General features: G+C 39.3%; 1 protein-coding gene across 1 annotated transcript; it reads right to left on the bottom strand.

Annotated features, from left to right (window-relative positions):
- On the bottom strand, positions 860-11,468 carry LOC8085583 (ubiquitin carboxyl-terminal hydrolase 15). The gene is made up of 14 exons (XM_002453552.2): positions 11,160-11,468; positions 9,494-9,895; positions 7,617-8,004; positions 7,141-7,528; positions 6,910-7,055; positions 6,742-6,830; positions 5,652-5,737; positions 5,387-5,549; positions 4,469-4,592; positions 4,032-4,189; positions 3,852-3,936; positions 2,250-2,462; positions 1,894-1,955; positions 860-1,791 (listed from the first exon to the last, which is right to left on the bottom strand). Exons 2-14 carry the CDS (start codon positions 9,814-9,816, stop codon positions 1,116-1,118), a joined length of 2,901 nt encoding a protein of 966 aa, XP_002453597.1. The 5' UTR covers positions 9,817-9,895; positions 11,160-11,468; the 3' UTR covers positions 860-1,115.

A 13,933-nucleotide genomic window follows, 5' to 3' on the forward strand; every position in this document is an offset into this window, starting at 1 on the left:
TCAAACCAGAGTTCAATGTGTAGCTTCATGATCTTTTCTTAACCCAGTTGTGGTTGAGATTCTTATGATGAAATAATTTAGGGGAGGTTTTTCCCAGGCGTATTGTTTTCTTTTATAACTATAGGAGTATATATATCCGGCTGAACTGTTGCTGCATGCTTTTTTACTAGAACATTTGGGCCTTGTTTAGTTCACCCTGAAAACTAAAAAGTTTTCAAGATTCTCCGTCACATCGAATCTTATGGCACATACATAAAACATTAAATATAGACGAAAACAAAAACTAATTACACAGTTTAGCTGTAAATCATAAGACGAATCTTTTGATCCTAGTTAGTCTATTTTTGGATAATATTTGTCACAAACAAACGAAAGTGCTACAGTACCGAAAACTTTTTATTTTTCGGAACTAAACAAGGCCTTGATACATGTCCTCATACGGCGCCACAGGCAATGCACAGTTCACGTCTGCATCCAAAAAGGCAGTGCAGGTCAATTGATCAACCTGCAAGCTTTCAGACACTGCTGTAAAACAGGCCATACGACTGTCGGATTCGGTGTAATTTACTGGTTCAGATAATTACAGCAGTCTGTATTTGGGTCAGATCAACTAACGCAGGAGTATTTTATTTGGATCAGATCAGAAGAACTGTATCAGTAGTGGCGGCGACCTAAGTCCACATCACTTTCAGAAATGAAAAGAGATTGTAACTTCCCGTCAGTCAATACATGTAATGGCACAGCCGCGTGAAGGTTTTGAAATGTTCAGTTTGAATTTGAAAGGATCTGAATCTTTTATAAAAAAAAATACCTAGTTTCCTCCATTTATATAAGGTATCGCGAGCAGAACTCTCCCATATAATTTTAAGCAGTGCTCGAACCGGTTTTACTTGAACAATGGCCACCACAAGGCCTGTCACCTTGCTCTAAAATTCCGCCTGCATATAGACAATCTATTTTTTTCGCTACATTGAATCGAGCTACCCCTAGGAATGGTATGCAGCTAAAATTTAATATGCCTCATCAGAAATAAAAGGACATGAGGCAGCATTAGTGGCAGTGCTAACCGCAGCTGCCGAGCACCAGCTACAACTATGAAATGAAATGTAAGCCGATTACATTTGGCAAAACCCAGATGTTTGAACAAAACCATCTCGACTAAGGGGATACCGACCGTACCCACTCCGCTGATGCGCCGAAGCGAGCGGTTCGGCTGAAGAGGCACATGCCCTATCTGGATACCTTCCTCTATGTACAATGCCGCTAGGGTGGGCCGGCATGGAAGAGTCCGAGACGAAGCCTGTGCTCTCTGAGAAGTACCTTGTTTGTGGATTGGAAGGTGAGAACCTTGTACATGAGACGAAATTGCCAGGAGGGTGCTCCGGAGCATAACTTGGCCCAAATATAGAGGAAATTGGATCCAGGCCAGCGTTGTCTCCATAATCCACAACACTGAATGAATCTCTTGTGCTTTCAGTGGTAAATGAGGACTCGTCAGAGCTGGTAAACAACGACCACTCACTTGAGGTAGCTTCCGAGAAGTCTGTGCTAACTGAGTCTGCAAAGGCATCATCGGCATGATGGAAATCTCTGGATCTCAACTCTGCATGATGATCTTGCATGTAGCCTTCGCCATCGGGTCTAAAATCATAAACCCCATATGCTTGATCATTTGCAGAAGTCTGCTTGCGCTCATGTTTAGAGCCCTTGGAAGATTTTGAAGTGTGACGCTTTACAGAGGTAACGGGCAGCCCCTTCTCAATGTATATTCTTGGTGGTCGGGGAAAAGACCTGAATAATATTTTACAAATATGAGATTGCTGTAGAGTGCAGGTACTGATACTCCAAATGACAATTTAGGTACACCACATCACATGTTGCCTATATTTTTACCTCAAGTAGAAAAGCATATATGCACCTTCTGACATAACTTGATTCACTGATACAACCTGGACCTACATATGGAACAACATAAATCATCACAAATATCATAAACTCTCTATTTTCGGTAATCCACACAAAACACTCCTATGCAAACAGAGCAAATTACATAATGAACGATTATGTATTTATGTGCACCAAAGAAGTTTGACACCAAAACTGCATCAAGGAGACAACATTTATAATCAAAATTGCTCATGGGAATGTTCACTATCCTTACACTAGACCATAGTAATTTCTCGCAATTCATATATAGGTACGACATTCTTAGCCTACTTAACAGGAGTAGACCTTGTTGTAAAACGTACCTCTGAATCATCAATTCTCAACCATGTACCCTGCATATCTTTGACGTAAGATATATAGTGCCCAGAGAATGATGCATTTTCTGTATCCACATGTACAACCACGGCATACAAGAAATAAAGAGGGGGATTGTCACCAGATCCAGTCACGAAAGGAACCATGTCCAACATATCAGGGAAAGTAACACATTTATTGATCTTGCCATATTTTCCTGACTGAAATAAAAAAAAATTCATTTAGTTCTTCCATCAAGAAACATTCAAGTGGTACAAAACTGTCAGCTCAAACATAGAACATGAGCCATGTGATAACTGATACAAGTCAACCAACCAACGAGCTTATATGGAAACTTCGCCGAATGTGCTTCATTACCGGTGCTCAGATTTCACTTGAGACATTGATAGTATAAACTATACGCTTACAGTTTTGGACATTCATTTTTTTCTAGTTACGCATTAGTAAAAAAAAGGCAAACATGGAAGCAATACTGTTATGACTTGTGCAAATGTAATTTCAATGCACAAATTAAAGAGTTTTTTGTATAGTAGTAATCAAACTTTTGAAAGTTCAATTATAAACATTCCAAAACATAAATGTAGAACGGATTTATTTATATGCACTTAGTTACAGCTTGGGGAAAGGTGCAGAGCAAACATCGCCATCATGGCCTATAAATTAGTCATAAATGTTATTAAATCAGCCAGGCAACACTAGTTGCCACGGCACTGACCAGGCGACTAGTTGTGATTAGTCGACGACCAGGTTGACTCTAGTCATCTGTGTCCTGTATATACTAGGACCTACAGGGCATATGTACTATATACTAGATAGTATAAACAGAGGACCTAGTTAGCTTCCTGCTACTCAAAATAGACCATCAAGCTTCAAGCAAAGACAAGCTGCTGAGGTGTGAACCAGCAATGATTAACCCTCGGGCAGGAGTTGGGTTGATTTTGCGCTGGCAGCAATGATCAACTTCCTGCTGCAGCAAAATAAACAAGGGCAGCAGCAGATTATCTTACAAGAGGCAGCAGCAGTAGTGGGAAACAGGTGGCACAGCAGCAGGGAGGGCCAGAAGGGAGGAGGGATAGACTGGTGGTGTCAGGGATGGTTGGGCCGGCAGCTGCTAGTGAGCACTTTTGGCACAAGCTCCTGGTGGCTGGGGGTTGCTTCTCGCAGGTCAGGGGTGAGGGAGTAACAGTGGAAGGAGTATAAAAGAGAAACCCAATTGGGTTTGGGCCAAAACACAGCTAGGCTAGTGACCTTGACCTGATGTAGCACAGTTCACAATTGCCTCTGCATAGTCATCCAACACAGCTAATCAGACGATTGATCATGATTAGTTGACAACTAATCAGACAACCAGGTTTCTCATTTCTGGTCACCCAAATTGAGTAGAGGACCGATTAGGACAATTGATCGTGATTAATCGGACAACTTGACAATTTCAGTCATTTCAAGTTACTATTACCCTGTACAAACAAATGTGGGTCTAAAACATGCTAATGCATGCCTCAAAGAATTGGCCGAACATTGCACACAGCACAAATACTTGTCAGATCCAACCGGTATTACATCATGAAATTCAATACAAAAAAAATTACCTGAAATCTTTTAAGAACAAGTGTCAATATGTTTGGCACCTCATGCACACTCAGTTGCTTCCTAGCTTTAACATAGGCAGAACACCTGCATTAAAAGATTCAAAATTTCGATAGCTTCAATTTATTGTGGTCCAACTGAAATGACAGTTACAAGATTCTAGCCACAAGTTGCAACACTACCTTCCACATTTATACATATTATCACCATCTAAATCTTCAGGAGCAGTGAACTGTGTCAAAGCATCTTGCAAGGACTCTACCCAGCCATGAATCTCCAAAGTAAGATCCATTATATTCTCATATCTTTCAGACTCGTGATAGCATCTGAGGCACTTAACCTTGTTTCATAAACAAAACTAATTAGCATATATCATAGATCAAGATGGTGTGTAGACTGGGAGCATGATAAACCAACTAACAGTCTACAGGGTTGCCATGAATTGAAGACGAAGCATGCAATGCAAGAGACAATATTTGCTTTCAAAACAAATGAAGCAAAACATATTCATTACAAAAATGCATAGCTACAAGTACAGTATATCACTAAAGAAATTAGCAACAGTTTCTAAATATAATAAAATGTAGCCCAACAAGAAATCTGAGATTTATCAAGTTACCTTGGATTTAAGACGGCCACCAAACATCTGTTGTATCAGTGTTGTTTCCTGCAAACTTGGTTCAACGTGCTTCTCACCACCCAGCCCATCCAAGCAAGCTGCTTGCATAGACATCACAAGATGCCTGGTCGTATTCAAATTAAGGCATAGGGTCAACAAATGAACACGTATGTTCAAGACTCAAGAGGGAACGATAGCTTCGTAAAAAAAACTTAAACTTCTACGATTGTATTTTTCGCCTCTTAACAGGCTTCTAAAGTGCCAAAAACACTACAGCATGAGAACCTACGAAAAAAATACTTCGGTAAAATCCTTTTGAATGTTCATAGGATATCAGTACATCGCCATTCTAAGCATAGCGATACAGTGGTCAATTACTCACTAGGACAACATTGTATCTCATGAGGCAAGTACCAAGCTAGCTATGGATTTCCATTAGTGCAAAAGGTAGTGATGTTATATAATTATATCACCACCAGCTGCCACACATCTTATGTAACATATTAGCATGCCATGATAATTTACCTTGTGAGTTGTGATTATTTTTTTTATTTTATCAGCTATGCATATGGTAAGTTATGTCTGATTAAAACATAAAAAAACATGTGTTTAGTTTACAAAAGGAGCTAAAGAACAAGCTTGGACATAAATTTCTTTCAAGAAGGTCAAGTAATTTCATCAGCTTTTACATGACTCAACTTTAGGTGCTGCGGATACTTTTGCTCCACGAAAATTTGCTTTTCTTGAATGTTTTGAAAGAAAAAAAGTGATTAGTCAAGCAATAATATGGAGTGGAATTTTTCGTTGGGAAGAGTTAATTCTGAATCATACAGAAGCCATTTTATTATTACAGTAAGTAAAACATTAGCAAGCAACCAAAAAGCAACAGGAGCAAAAACAAGCATGTAACAGTTATACCTTAAAAACTCATGAGCATCTTCCTGAGTTCCACCACCCAAGCGACATCCAATATTCCTCAGATTAGAAAGAATTCTACTTGGAGATAAGGGTCCACCACTTTCACGTAAAGTTGAAGCATATTGCTCAAGTTCACACATAAGGCACCAATTTTTTGAAGAGCCTAAAAAATAGTAACTGAAGTCAAAAACACACACACACACACAAAGTACACATCAATATTTTGAGGAGGGGTGGGGGTAGCTATTTGAGATTATAGTATTACAATCTTTAGAATGCAATCTCAGAAGAAGGTAGATCATCAGTGGCTTTGTGCACATGAGACATTGAAGAACAGCATTAGCATAGCAGCTGCAAAAGGAAGGGAAGTTAATCAAGAGATAAGGCTGATTAAGCAGGTATAAATGTAAAATGGTAACATTGCCAAGTACCCAAGCAAGTGTTAAGTTGCACAAATGGGAACAAAGGACAACCACCCATACAAACACCAAGTAAAACTGTCTAAATAATCCCATAATATGGTTTTAGGGGGCAGTTTTGTAGACATGGCACATCACACCAACGCTGGCATGGAAATAACTTGATGATGAATAGCAGCCATCCTCCGTATTGGAAGGTTTACCTCAACATGGTGATTCCCTCAAACAAATACCTTGTGAGATCCCTTTTATTGAAGTAATATTCTATAAAACGATCAGTTGTGCAGCAAGTAGGATTTAGTTCAGCTTGCAGCATTTTAATTTTCAAATCAGCAAACCTTTTCAATAAAGAAACTAACTGTGACACATCTCTCATTTCGAAATCGAACTCATTAGATATGTTAATATTCTTGGGCAGTGTTCTTTGCCAAATGTGTAGCAGATGCTATCCTCCTATTGATCCATTGTCCTTCTCTTGGTAACCCACACTATATACTGGTATTTATACACATATGTAGAGATGAATACTGAATGAATGTCATTCTTGTTAGTTGTTACGTTACGGTATACGCTTATGTAAGGCATATCTGTTCTAGGCTTGTATTGTCCCATAAGTAGTGTGCGCGGTGTGCGCATGCACCAAGACTAATGGAGTGATATAATGTCCCACAAATCTAGTCAATTATCATGATAAACCACTGTTAAGTAAACTCTTGTTTTTAGCAGGGGCCTTCCAGCTGCTCTACTTGTTTAAGTTCCCCCATCCCTTCTGCAGTGAGTGCAAACGTCCCATTTGGCATTTTTTCTTATTTTGCAGCTCAAGTCGAGTACAAAAAGGCACCATCATCACTTATAAGTATTTATCTCGATAAAAGTACACAGTAGCAACAGAAATAATTAGGTGAGTGTGAACTCACTTTAAGCATCATTTATTACCTGTTTCCACAATTGAAAAGACCTCTAGGAGAAATACCCCGTGCTTCATACTGAAAAAACTTGACAAGATCTTCATATGGGAACAATACCTAAAGTGCCATTTACAAAGAAAACCTTAATTTAATAAACAGGGAAGCATTTAAGGACAGTTCATAGATTATTACAAACCTTGTTCCTCTTATTATCATTGATCAATCCCACAAGGCTGGTTTTGAGAAATTTTGAAGGCTTCTTTAAAACTTCAACCTTGGATGCTCCAAACTTTTGTAGATTGCTACTTGTTGGTTGACTTGATTCACATGTGGGGGTAGATCCTGAATAATGCAGTAATTATATGAGATAAAAGTAGCACTATAAGATAATAAAGCTAGCCCATCTATCAGAGAACTCTTTACTAACTTTGTTCATTTTTGTTGTAAGGATTCTTCTCATGACCATCGTTTTGATATGATGTAGACACCCTATCCTGTGACTTCTGTGCTGAGACCACCTTACTTGATGGGTGTGGGGGCCTCTTATTCACCACATTTGCTTTCCCAATAGTTCTTCCAGACGACAAGCTCCTTTGCAGTGGCTCACTGGCAGAAACATATGACCCCTCACAAGAACTGACCATGTCAGAAGTTAAATAGACACCCGTGTCAGGCTGATAAACTGTGATGCTTGCTTTTGACTGTTTTCTCATGTCAGGAGCACAACTGCTAGGTTGATGTGCATTACTTTTGGCAGGATAAGTTGCATCCCCATTACCACTTATTGCATCTGAACCAAAATAGTTGTTTGACACCTGCTCATAAGGCATATTATTGAATTATCTAATACAAACATGTAGGCTGAAGAATGACAAGTGAATTGTAAGTTTTTGCTTAAATTACCTTGTTGCCAGATAAAATCTCTGGAGAGTGGATTTCATCAGCAGCATTATAATTATTCTTTTCAAAAGATACACCAACAGCACCATTTTCGCTCATATGAATCCCTTGATTTGATCTATCCATGTTGCTTCTGTCTGCCGGAAATGGATCAGTATCTAGATTGTAGCCATCAGTTGTGGGAAAGGATGGTTCTGATAAAGTATCAAAGTTCATGTCACGCAAGTGAATGTCACCACCCGGAAGAGGTGAATTTAAGTTAGTCAAGAACGGCATCTGCTCAGTAGCCTCAGTGCTAGATCCACCAAAGCTGCTAGAACCACTACCAAGCCATTTTTGGCATGTTTCCTTATGTCCTTGTCTCCAGTGTACTATTTGACACTTCCCAGAGCTGCAGAACATTCAAAATGGCATTATGACTTTATAGGTGCCATTGACAATAGGGGCAAGATAGTGTACACAACAGTTATGACACAACGAAGACAATTAACACAGTAATGGTGCATGAACAAATTCAATCAATCAGTCCCAAAGAATATCACATTATGTCAAAGAGCTTATATCTTCAATGCTACTTCCAACCATGTGCTGGATAAACTGTGATGATGAGGTGATTAATTTTAGCATACATTTAACATCTTGACCAACTAGCCTAAGCCCTAAGGTGAATCTGATATAATTATTAAGTCATCAGTTCATGCCTACTTACTAGTCTAATAAAAATTATAGCCACGAGAGATTAATGCCACACAGTGGAGGGTTAAAGCAGTACAAAGACAAAAAAATTTCCTAGACCGTATTGCTAAATATCAACATGAGATCCACAGAAACAGGTCAGTCCCTAAGCTTAAACTTGGCACAATGAGCCCATGACTATCTAAACAACATAATGTTCTGCATGGTCTTTCGATATGGAATAGGCCACTAAATCAGGCAATCTATTTACTACGAGATGAAGGTGAAAATAAGAACCACAAGTACTGCCACTGATGTCAAGTCAACCAAAATACCAATAGTGTGCTGCAATTGTGCTTATTCCAAGACAGTTTGTTGGCTAGTTGCTCAAACCCACGAGTCAGTGGTAATGGTAAGTTGGTCACCCTATGCCAACTTGACTGGGTTGTATAAATCTTGGCGTAACAAGCATGGTCCTTTTACACAGTAAGGCACGTACAAGTATAAAACTTGGATATATAGATAAATCAAGAATTAAAACTTTTTCAATCTGAAAATGGCATTGCTATATTTAGCATTATTAGAGAATAAAGAGCCAATGAATCATATTTCATGATTTATCAACAAAGCTACCGTCTAAAACTGCTAGGACCTTAATTAGGAATCCATATCACACATGAAAATCAAGGGGTGCTCCTATTTTGATCATAAGAAGAGTGAGTTAGGAATCATGAGCTTAGATCATTACATTATCAACATGGCCAATAACTTATAACATGAATGTTAAAAAATTGGGGAAACAATCTCCTCTTCATGACACATAAAAAATTCCAGTTTGTGGTGGGGAGGAGTTAGATTGGGACACCCAGGATACTAACTAAAAAACTCTCCTTCATTACAGAAATCAGAAATTCCTTTAAAAATTGTGCTTGTTTATATCGAAATTAGTTTGCCACCTTCCAGAATATGAGACACTCTGCATTCCCACTATGTCAGTATGCCATAAGCTAATATATCAGAGCAAAAAATCAAAACTAGCTTTAGTAGAATGGTTTTATTACTATGTGGAGTAGATTAGATAAACTGGAAAAGGATGAAAGGTGGACCAGATCTTTGAATTTCAAAGAATCCTGATCAGGCATGGTTTCTTTCAATAAATAAATTGATTATAGAAATGGAAACACAAAAGAAAAGAAAAAACTTACCAGTATCTAACAGACTTGCATCTGGAGCAACGAGTCTTTGCAGGGGCATGGCAAGTTGCACATTCATGGTATTCCTGTCTTAATGAAGGTGCAGGTCTGAAATAGGGCATAGTTCTCAAGGAAGGCCCTGGCGGAATAATGTCTGGGCATGCCATTGTTTCCTCTCTATAGGCTTCTTCTGCAGCTCGATGTGCAAGCACACTTACCCTTGCCTTCTTACTTGCAGCATCATGCCATCTCCCAAGAAGAAAATAAGCTACCACGGGAAGTACAATGAAGACAAGAAAGAGTGCAGGCACATCAGCTTCCCTTGGTTGGAGCATGTCCCTAACAGAATATTGATATCCAGCTCCAGAAGTTCTCTATTTCAGCTCGGAAAAACATTCCAGAATACTTATTAACCTACAGGAAAGAGCATCTATAAGAAAAGAAAAGGAATAACACTACATTTTATTCTGCCATAAAATGGAATAAAACAACAAAAAGCTAAAGGATTTTAGGGGCAAGGCCTAGCTTAAGCTTCTCCAATAACTGTTACTTTTGCAACAGACCCCAAATAGCTTCTTGAAGAGAGCTGCCTGGGGCGTTTCAGGAGTGGTAGGAGCTTGCTTGTGCCGGATTCATAACATTTGGGCTTCTTCTACTGCTAAGTTGACCTAACCTTATATGATGATCTCAAGAAGCCCCCACCTGTTTCACCATGGCTTCAGCTCACAAGCCCACAGGGTAAAGCTAGGTCTCAGTAGGCCCTTAACTTCTTACACCAAGATCCTAAAACTAGATGAAAGAAAATAGAAAAACTAATGGACTCCAGACCTCCACTATATACTGTAATTGGCTGATTACCTGGAAAACCTAACAAAGGTCACGAATTGTTTACATCACAAGTGTAATACCCCAATATTCTCACATGAATCAAACACTAGAAACCTGAAAGGGCATACATAAAAATAGAGACATTTTTCCCTGTTGGACCAACTATCAGAAACAGCTCCTGAAATGTGACCAAGCTAGAGCAAATGAGAGGGTGGTGCACTTGTCTTATGGGTGCATAGACAAGTCTAACAGGTGGTGCATATATAGTAAAATTTTAATCAAATCACTGTTTTTGCATTTTTTGGGTGGTGCATTTGCACCACCTACACATAACCTACCTTCGCCCGTGGTGACCATGGTCTTATCCAACATACTACATCCAGATTCCCAAAATGTCCTAGCGTCCAGATATTATTATCTTTAGCACAGCAGCTCCGGAGTGTGAAACCGATACAAACACTTGTACAGCTAAACCTTGAAAAATCAACAGAGGAACTTAAAAAAAAAAACTAGCATGTACTACACGGCAGCACATTCGCAAGAGCAAAGAGTTCAAAATGAGAGATTTCTGACAAGAGTGCCCAGGCCCTAATCTCAAAATGAGAACCCTAGAAGCTCCCAGATCCCCCAGCACTGAACCGCATGCCACCACGGCCACTGAAATTCCTAACTCGACCCCACCGACACGACCACCCGCGGAAAAGAAAAGAGGGGAAAAAAACCGGCCGGATTCCATTGGTTCCCAAGCTAGAAACTTGCGCAAGAAGCGGACTAACCCCCGGCCTAAAAACTCGATTTTTCGCAGCAAGAACATGGGAAGAGAGCAGGAGAAACAGCGCCTAGGGTTTACCAAGAGCAGGAATGCCACTCCGGCCGGATGGATCTCCAGCCACAGGAGGCGCAGGGGCACGGCCAGCGGCGGGGCGGGTCCGGGAGAGATCGATGCCTGGAGACGGTGCGGCGCCCCTTCGGCGGCGGAGAAGGACGGAGGCTGGCGTGGGGTTGGGAATCGGGAGCGGTGGTGCGAGCAGAGGCACTGGGGGCGGCTCGGCTCCGGATGCTCTACTCTCCAGTGATGAGTCTCCAGTGGCTTGGCTACTGTGGTCTCTGGCTGCCGCCTCTGCGCTCCAGAGTCTCTCTCTCGATCGGGGTGTGGTGAATTTGCTACGCTCAGCGCACCTGCTGGGGCTTCCAAAGGAAAAAAGGAAACGCGGATCCGAGGGGAGCGCCAGGGATTTTCTTGGCCGTCCGATGGAACGAGCGGCGGTGGAGATAAAAAGGAGGCTTTTTGTTTTGTTTCTTCTCTATCTCTCTCTACCTGCCTGATTGATCCTGGACCTGGAGCCGTTGTAGGAGTACAAAGCAAGTCAAGGGGAGCCGTGTGAACACTAAACGCGTTACTACAGTGGCCTTGTTGAGATCCAAAAAGTTTTTTTTTTAATTTTTGATACTGTAGTATTTTTGTTTTTTTAATAAATATTATTCAATTATAGAATAATTAGACTTAAAATATTCGTCTTGTAATTTACAGACAAATTATATAATTAGTTTTTTGTTTTCATCTATATTTAATGCTCCATGTATATACCGCAAGATTCGATGTGACGGGAAATCCAAGTTTTTAGTATTTTCGTTTTGAACTAAACAAGGCCACCATCCAACCTCCATCCCTAGTTCCCTACCCTGAATTGCCCTGTTTAGTTCCGAATTTTTTTTTATTTTGAGTATTGTAGTACTTTTGTTTTTATTTGGCAATTATTGTCCAATCATGAATTAACTAGGATTAAAAGATTTATCTCATGATTTATAAACAAACTGTATAATTAGTTTTTATTTTTGTCTATATTTAATGTTTTATGCATGTGTCGCAAAATTCGAAGTGAACTGAATTAGGTCAGAGAACATGGATAGAGTCCAACTAGCAAGGCAGCTTTAAATCTATTTGGGCCTTGTTTAGTTCGCAATTTTTTTTGTTTTTTGGCTACTGTAGCATTTCGTTTTTATTTGACAAACATTGTCCAATCACGGAGTAACTAGGCTCAAAAGATTCATCTCACAATTACAGGTAAACTGTGCAGTTAGTTTTTATTTTCGTCTATATTTAATGCTCCATGCATGCGACCAAAGATTCGATATGACGGGGAATCTTGAAAATTTTTGCGAACTAAACAAGGCCTTGTTTCACCATTCAAAGATATATGTTCCAGCAGACAAGGTGCTTACTTGTCTTCTTTTGTTTTCCTCTCACGCTTGTATATATTTTTTTCGAAACATTTGTCGATCTGTGGATTACTAGGTTAGTCTCGATGGAGTTTTATTGGACCTTTATGGACATTAAATATGTTGATGTTGCGCCGTATTAATGAAAAAAGAGGTGATAAGAGTTCAATGGGAGTAGAGAGAGTTTCATGGGGATGAAACTCTTATGCACTATTTCTAAAATATGAATATGTTGAAACTTGAGTCATAAAATCTGCACTGAGGATGGCCTTACAATAGAACTAGAAGAGAGAGCATATGTCGAATATCAAGTGAGTGAATTTAGGCCCTGTTTGGTTCCCCTTACTAAATTTTAGTCAGCTAAATTATTTTAGCTACTCTAGGGTGATTAGTAGAACTAAACTATTTTAGCTCTTTTTTAGTTAGAGTGTTTGGAACTTTAGCTACTAAAATAACTAAAATTTAGCAAGGGAACCAAAACAGACCCTTAGTTTCGATTTGACCACATTTGAGTTGCCAATATACAAATATCTCACGGTGAATATAGGCCTTGTTTAGTTCGCAAATTTTTTTGTTTTTGGATACTGTAGCATTTCTTTTTTATTTGACAAACATTGTCCAATCACGGAGTAACTAGGCTCAAAAGATTCATCTCACAAATTACAGGTAAACTGTGTAGTTAGTTTGTATTTTTGTCTATATTTAATGCTCCGTGCATGCGACCAAAGATTCGATGTGACGGGGAATTTTGAAAATTTTTGCAAACTAAACAAGGCACTATTAGTTTGAGTTCATCGCATTTTAATTGCCAAGATACGAATTTAGGAACAATCAAGTGTATAATACTATTTAGACATTGCAGATGTTTAGGTTGGGCATTCCGTGCCTACTATTGAATTTAATCCTAAAAAGAAATATTATTGTACTATAAAGCAAGCCATAAAATCATGTGAATCTCACGAGCTAAAAAAGACATGACAGTGATGTTTTTATACATCTACAAAATCATGTGAATCTCTCTCTTATTCCAAATTATATATATATATATCTATAAAAGCAAGAACCACTTATAATTTGGAACGGAGCCGGTAGTATTTAAAAAGACAACAGAACACCACATGATGCTAAAAAGTGCATGATGATTTCCTGAAAAGTTCTGTATGATAACCAAAACGACCAATTGATGGACAATGTGGATATAAATAAATACATAAAGGGGATAAAAATGATTTTGCGACGCATCCATCACTGACCGGCTTCTTTGGAGAAAATTTAAGTGTGCCGTACCTGGACCTAGCGGCATGTTTTGGCTTCCTCCTCAAAAGAACAAAAAGATGCAAACAAGGGAGTAGTACTGGTACAGCCCCTTGCAATTTTGTACTGCGCCCATCCCCATGATGTTTC

The sequence above is a fragment of the Sorghum bicolor genome, chromosome 4 (assembly GCF_000003195.3).
Source record: "Sorghum bicolor cultivar BTx623 chromosome 4, Sorghum_bicolor_NCBIv3, whole genome shotgun sequence".
Taxonomy (NCBI): domain Eukaryota; kingdom Viridiplantae; phylum Streptophyta; class Magnoliopsida; order Poales; family Poaceae; genus Sorghum; species Sorghum bicolor.

Bases quoted from the DNA above. Each gene is read 5' to 3' on its own strand.
- LOC8085583 (XM_002453552.2), bottom strand. From the start codon at position 9,816: ATGCTCCAACCAAGGGAAGCTGATGTGCCTGCACTCTTTCTTGTCTTC. The intron at 5,738-6,741 runs GTAATAAATGAT...TTCCTTTTGCAG, and splicing joins CTTTTCAATTGTGGAAACAG to CTGCTATGCTAATGCTGTTC. The intron at 3,937-4,031 runs GTAGTGTTGCAA...CTTTTAATGCAG, and splicing joins AATATGTATAAATGTGGAAG to GTGTTCTGCCTATGTTAAAG.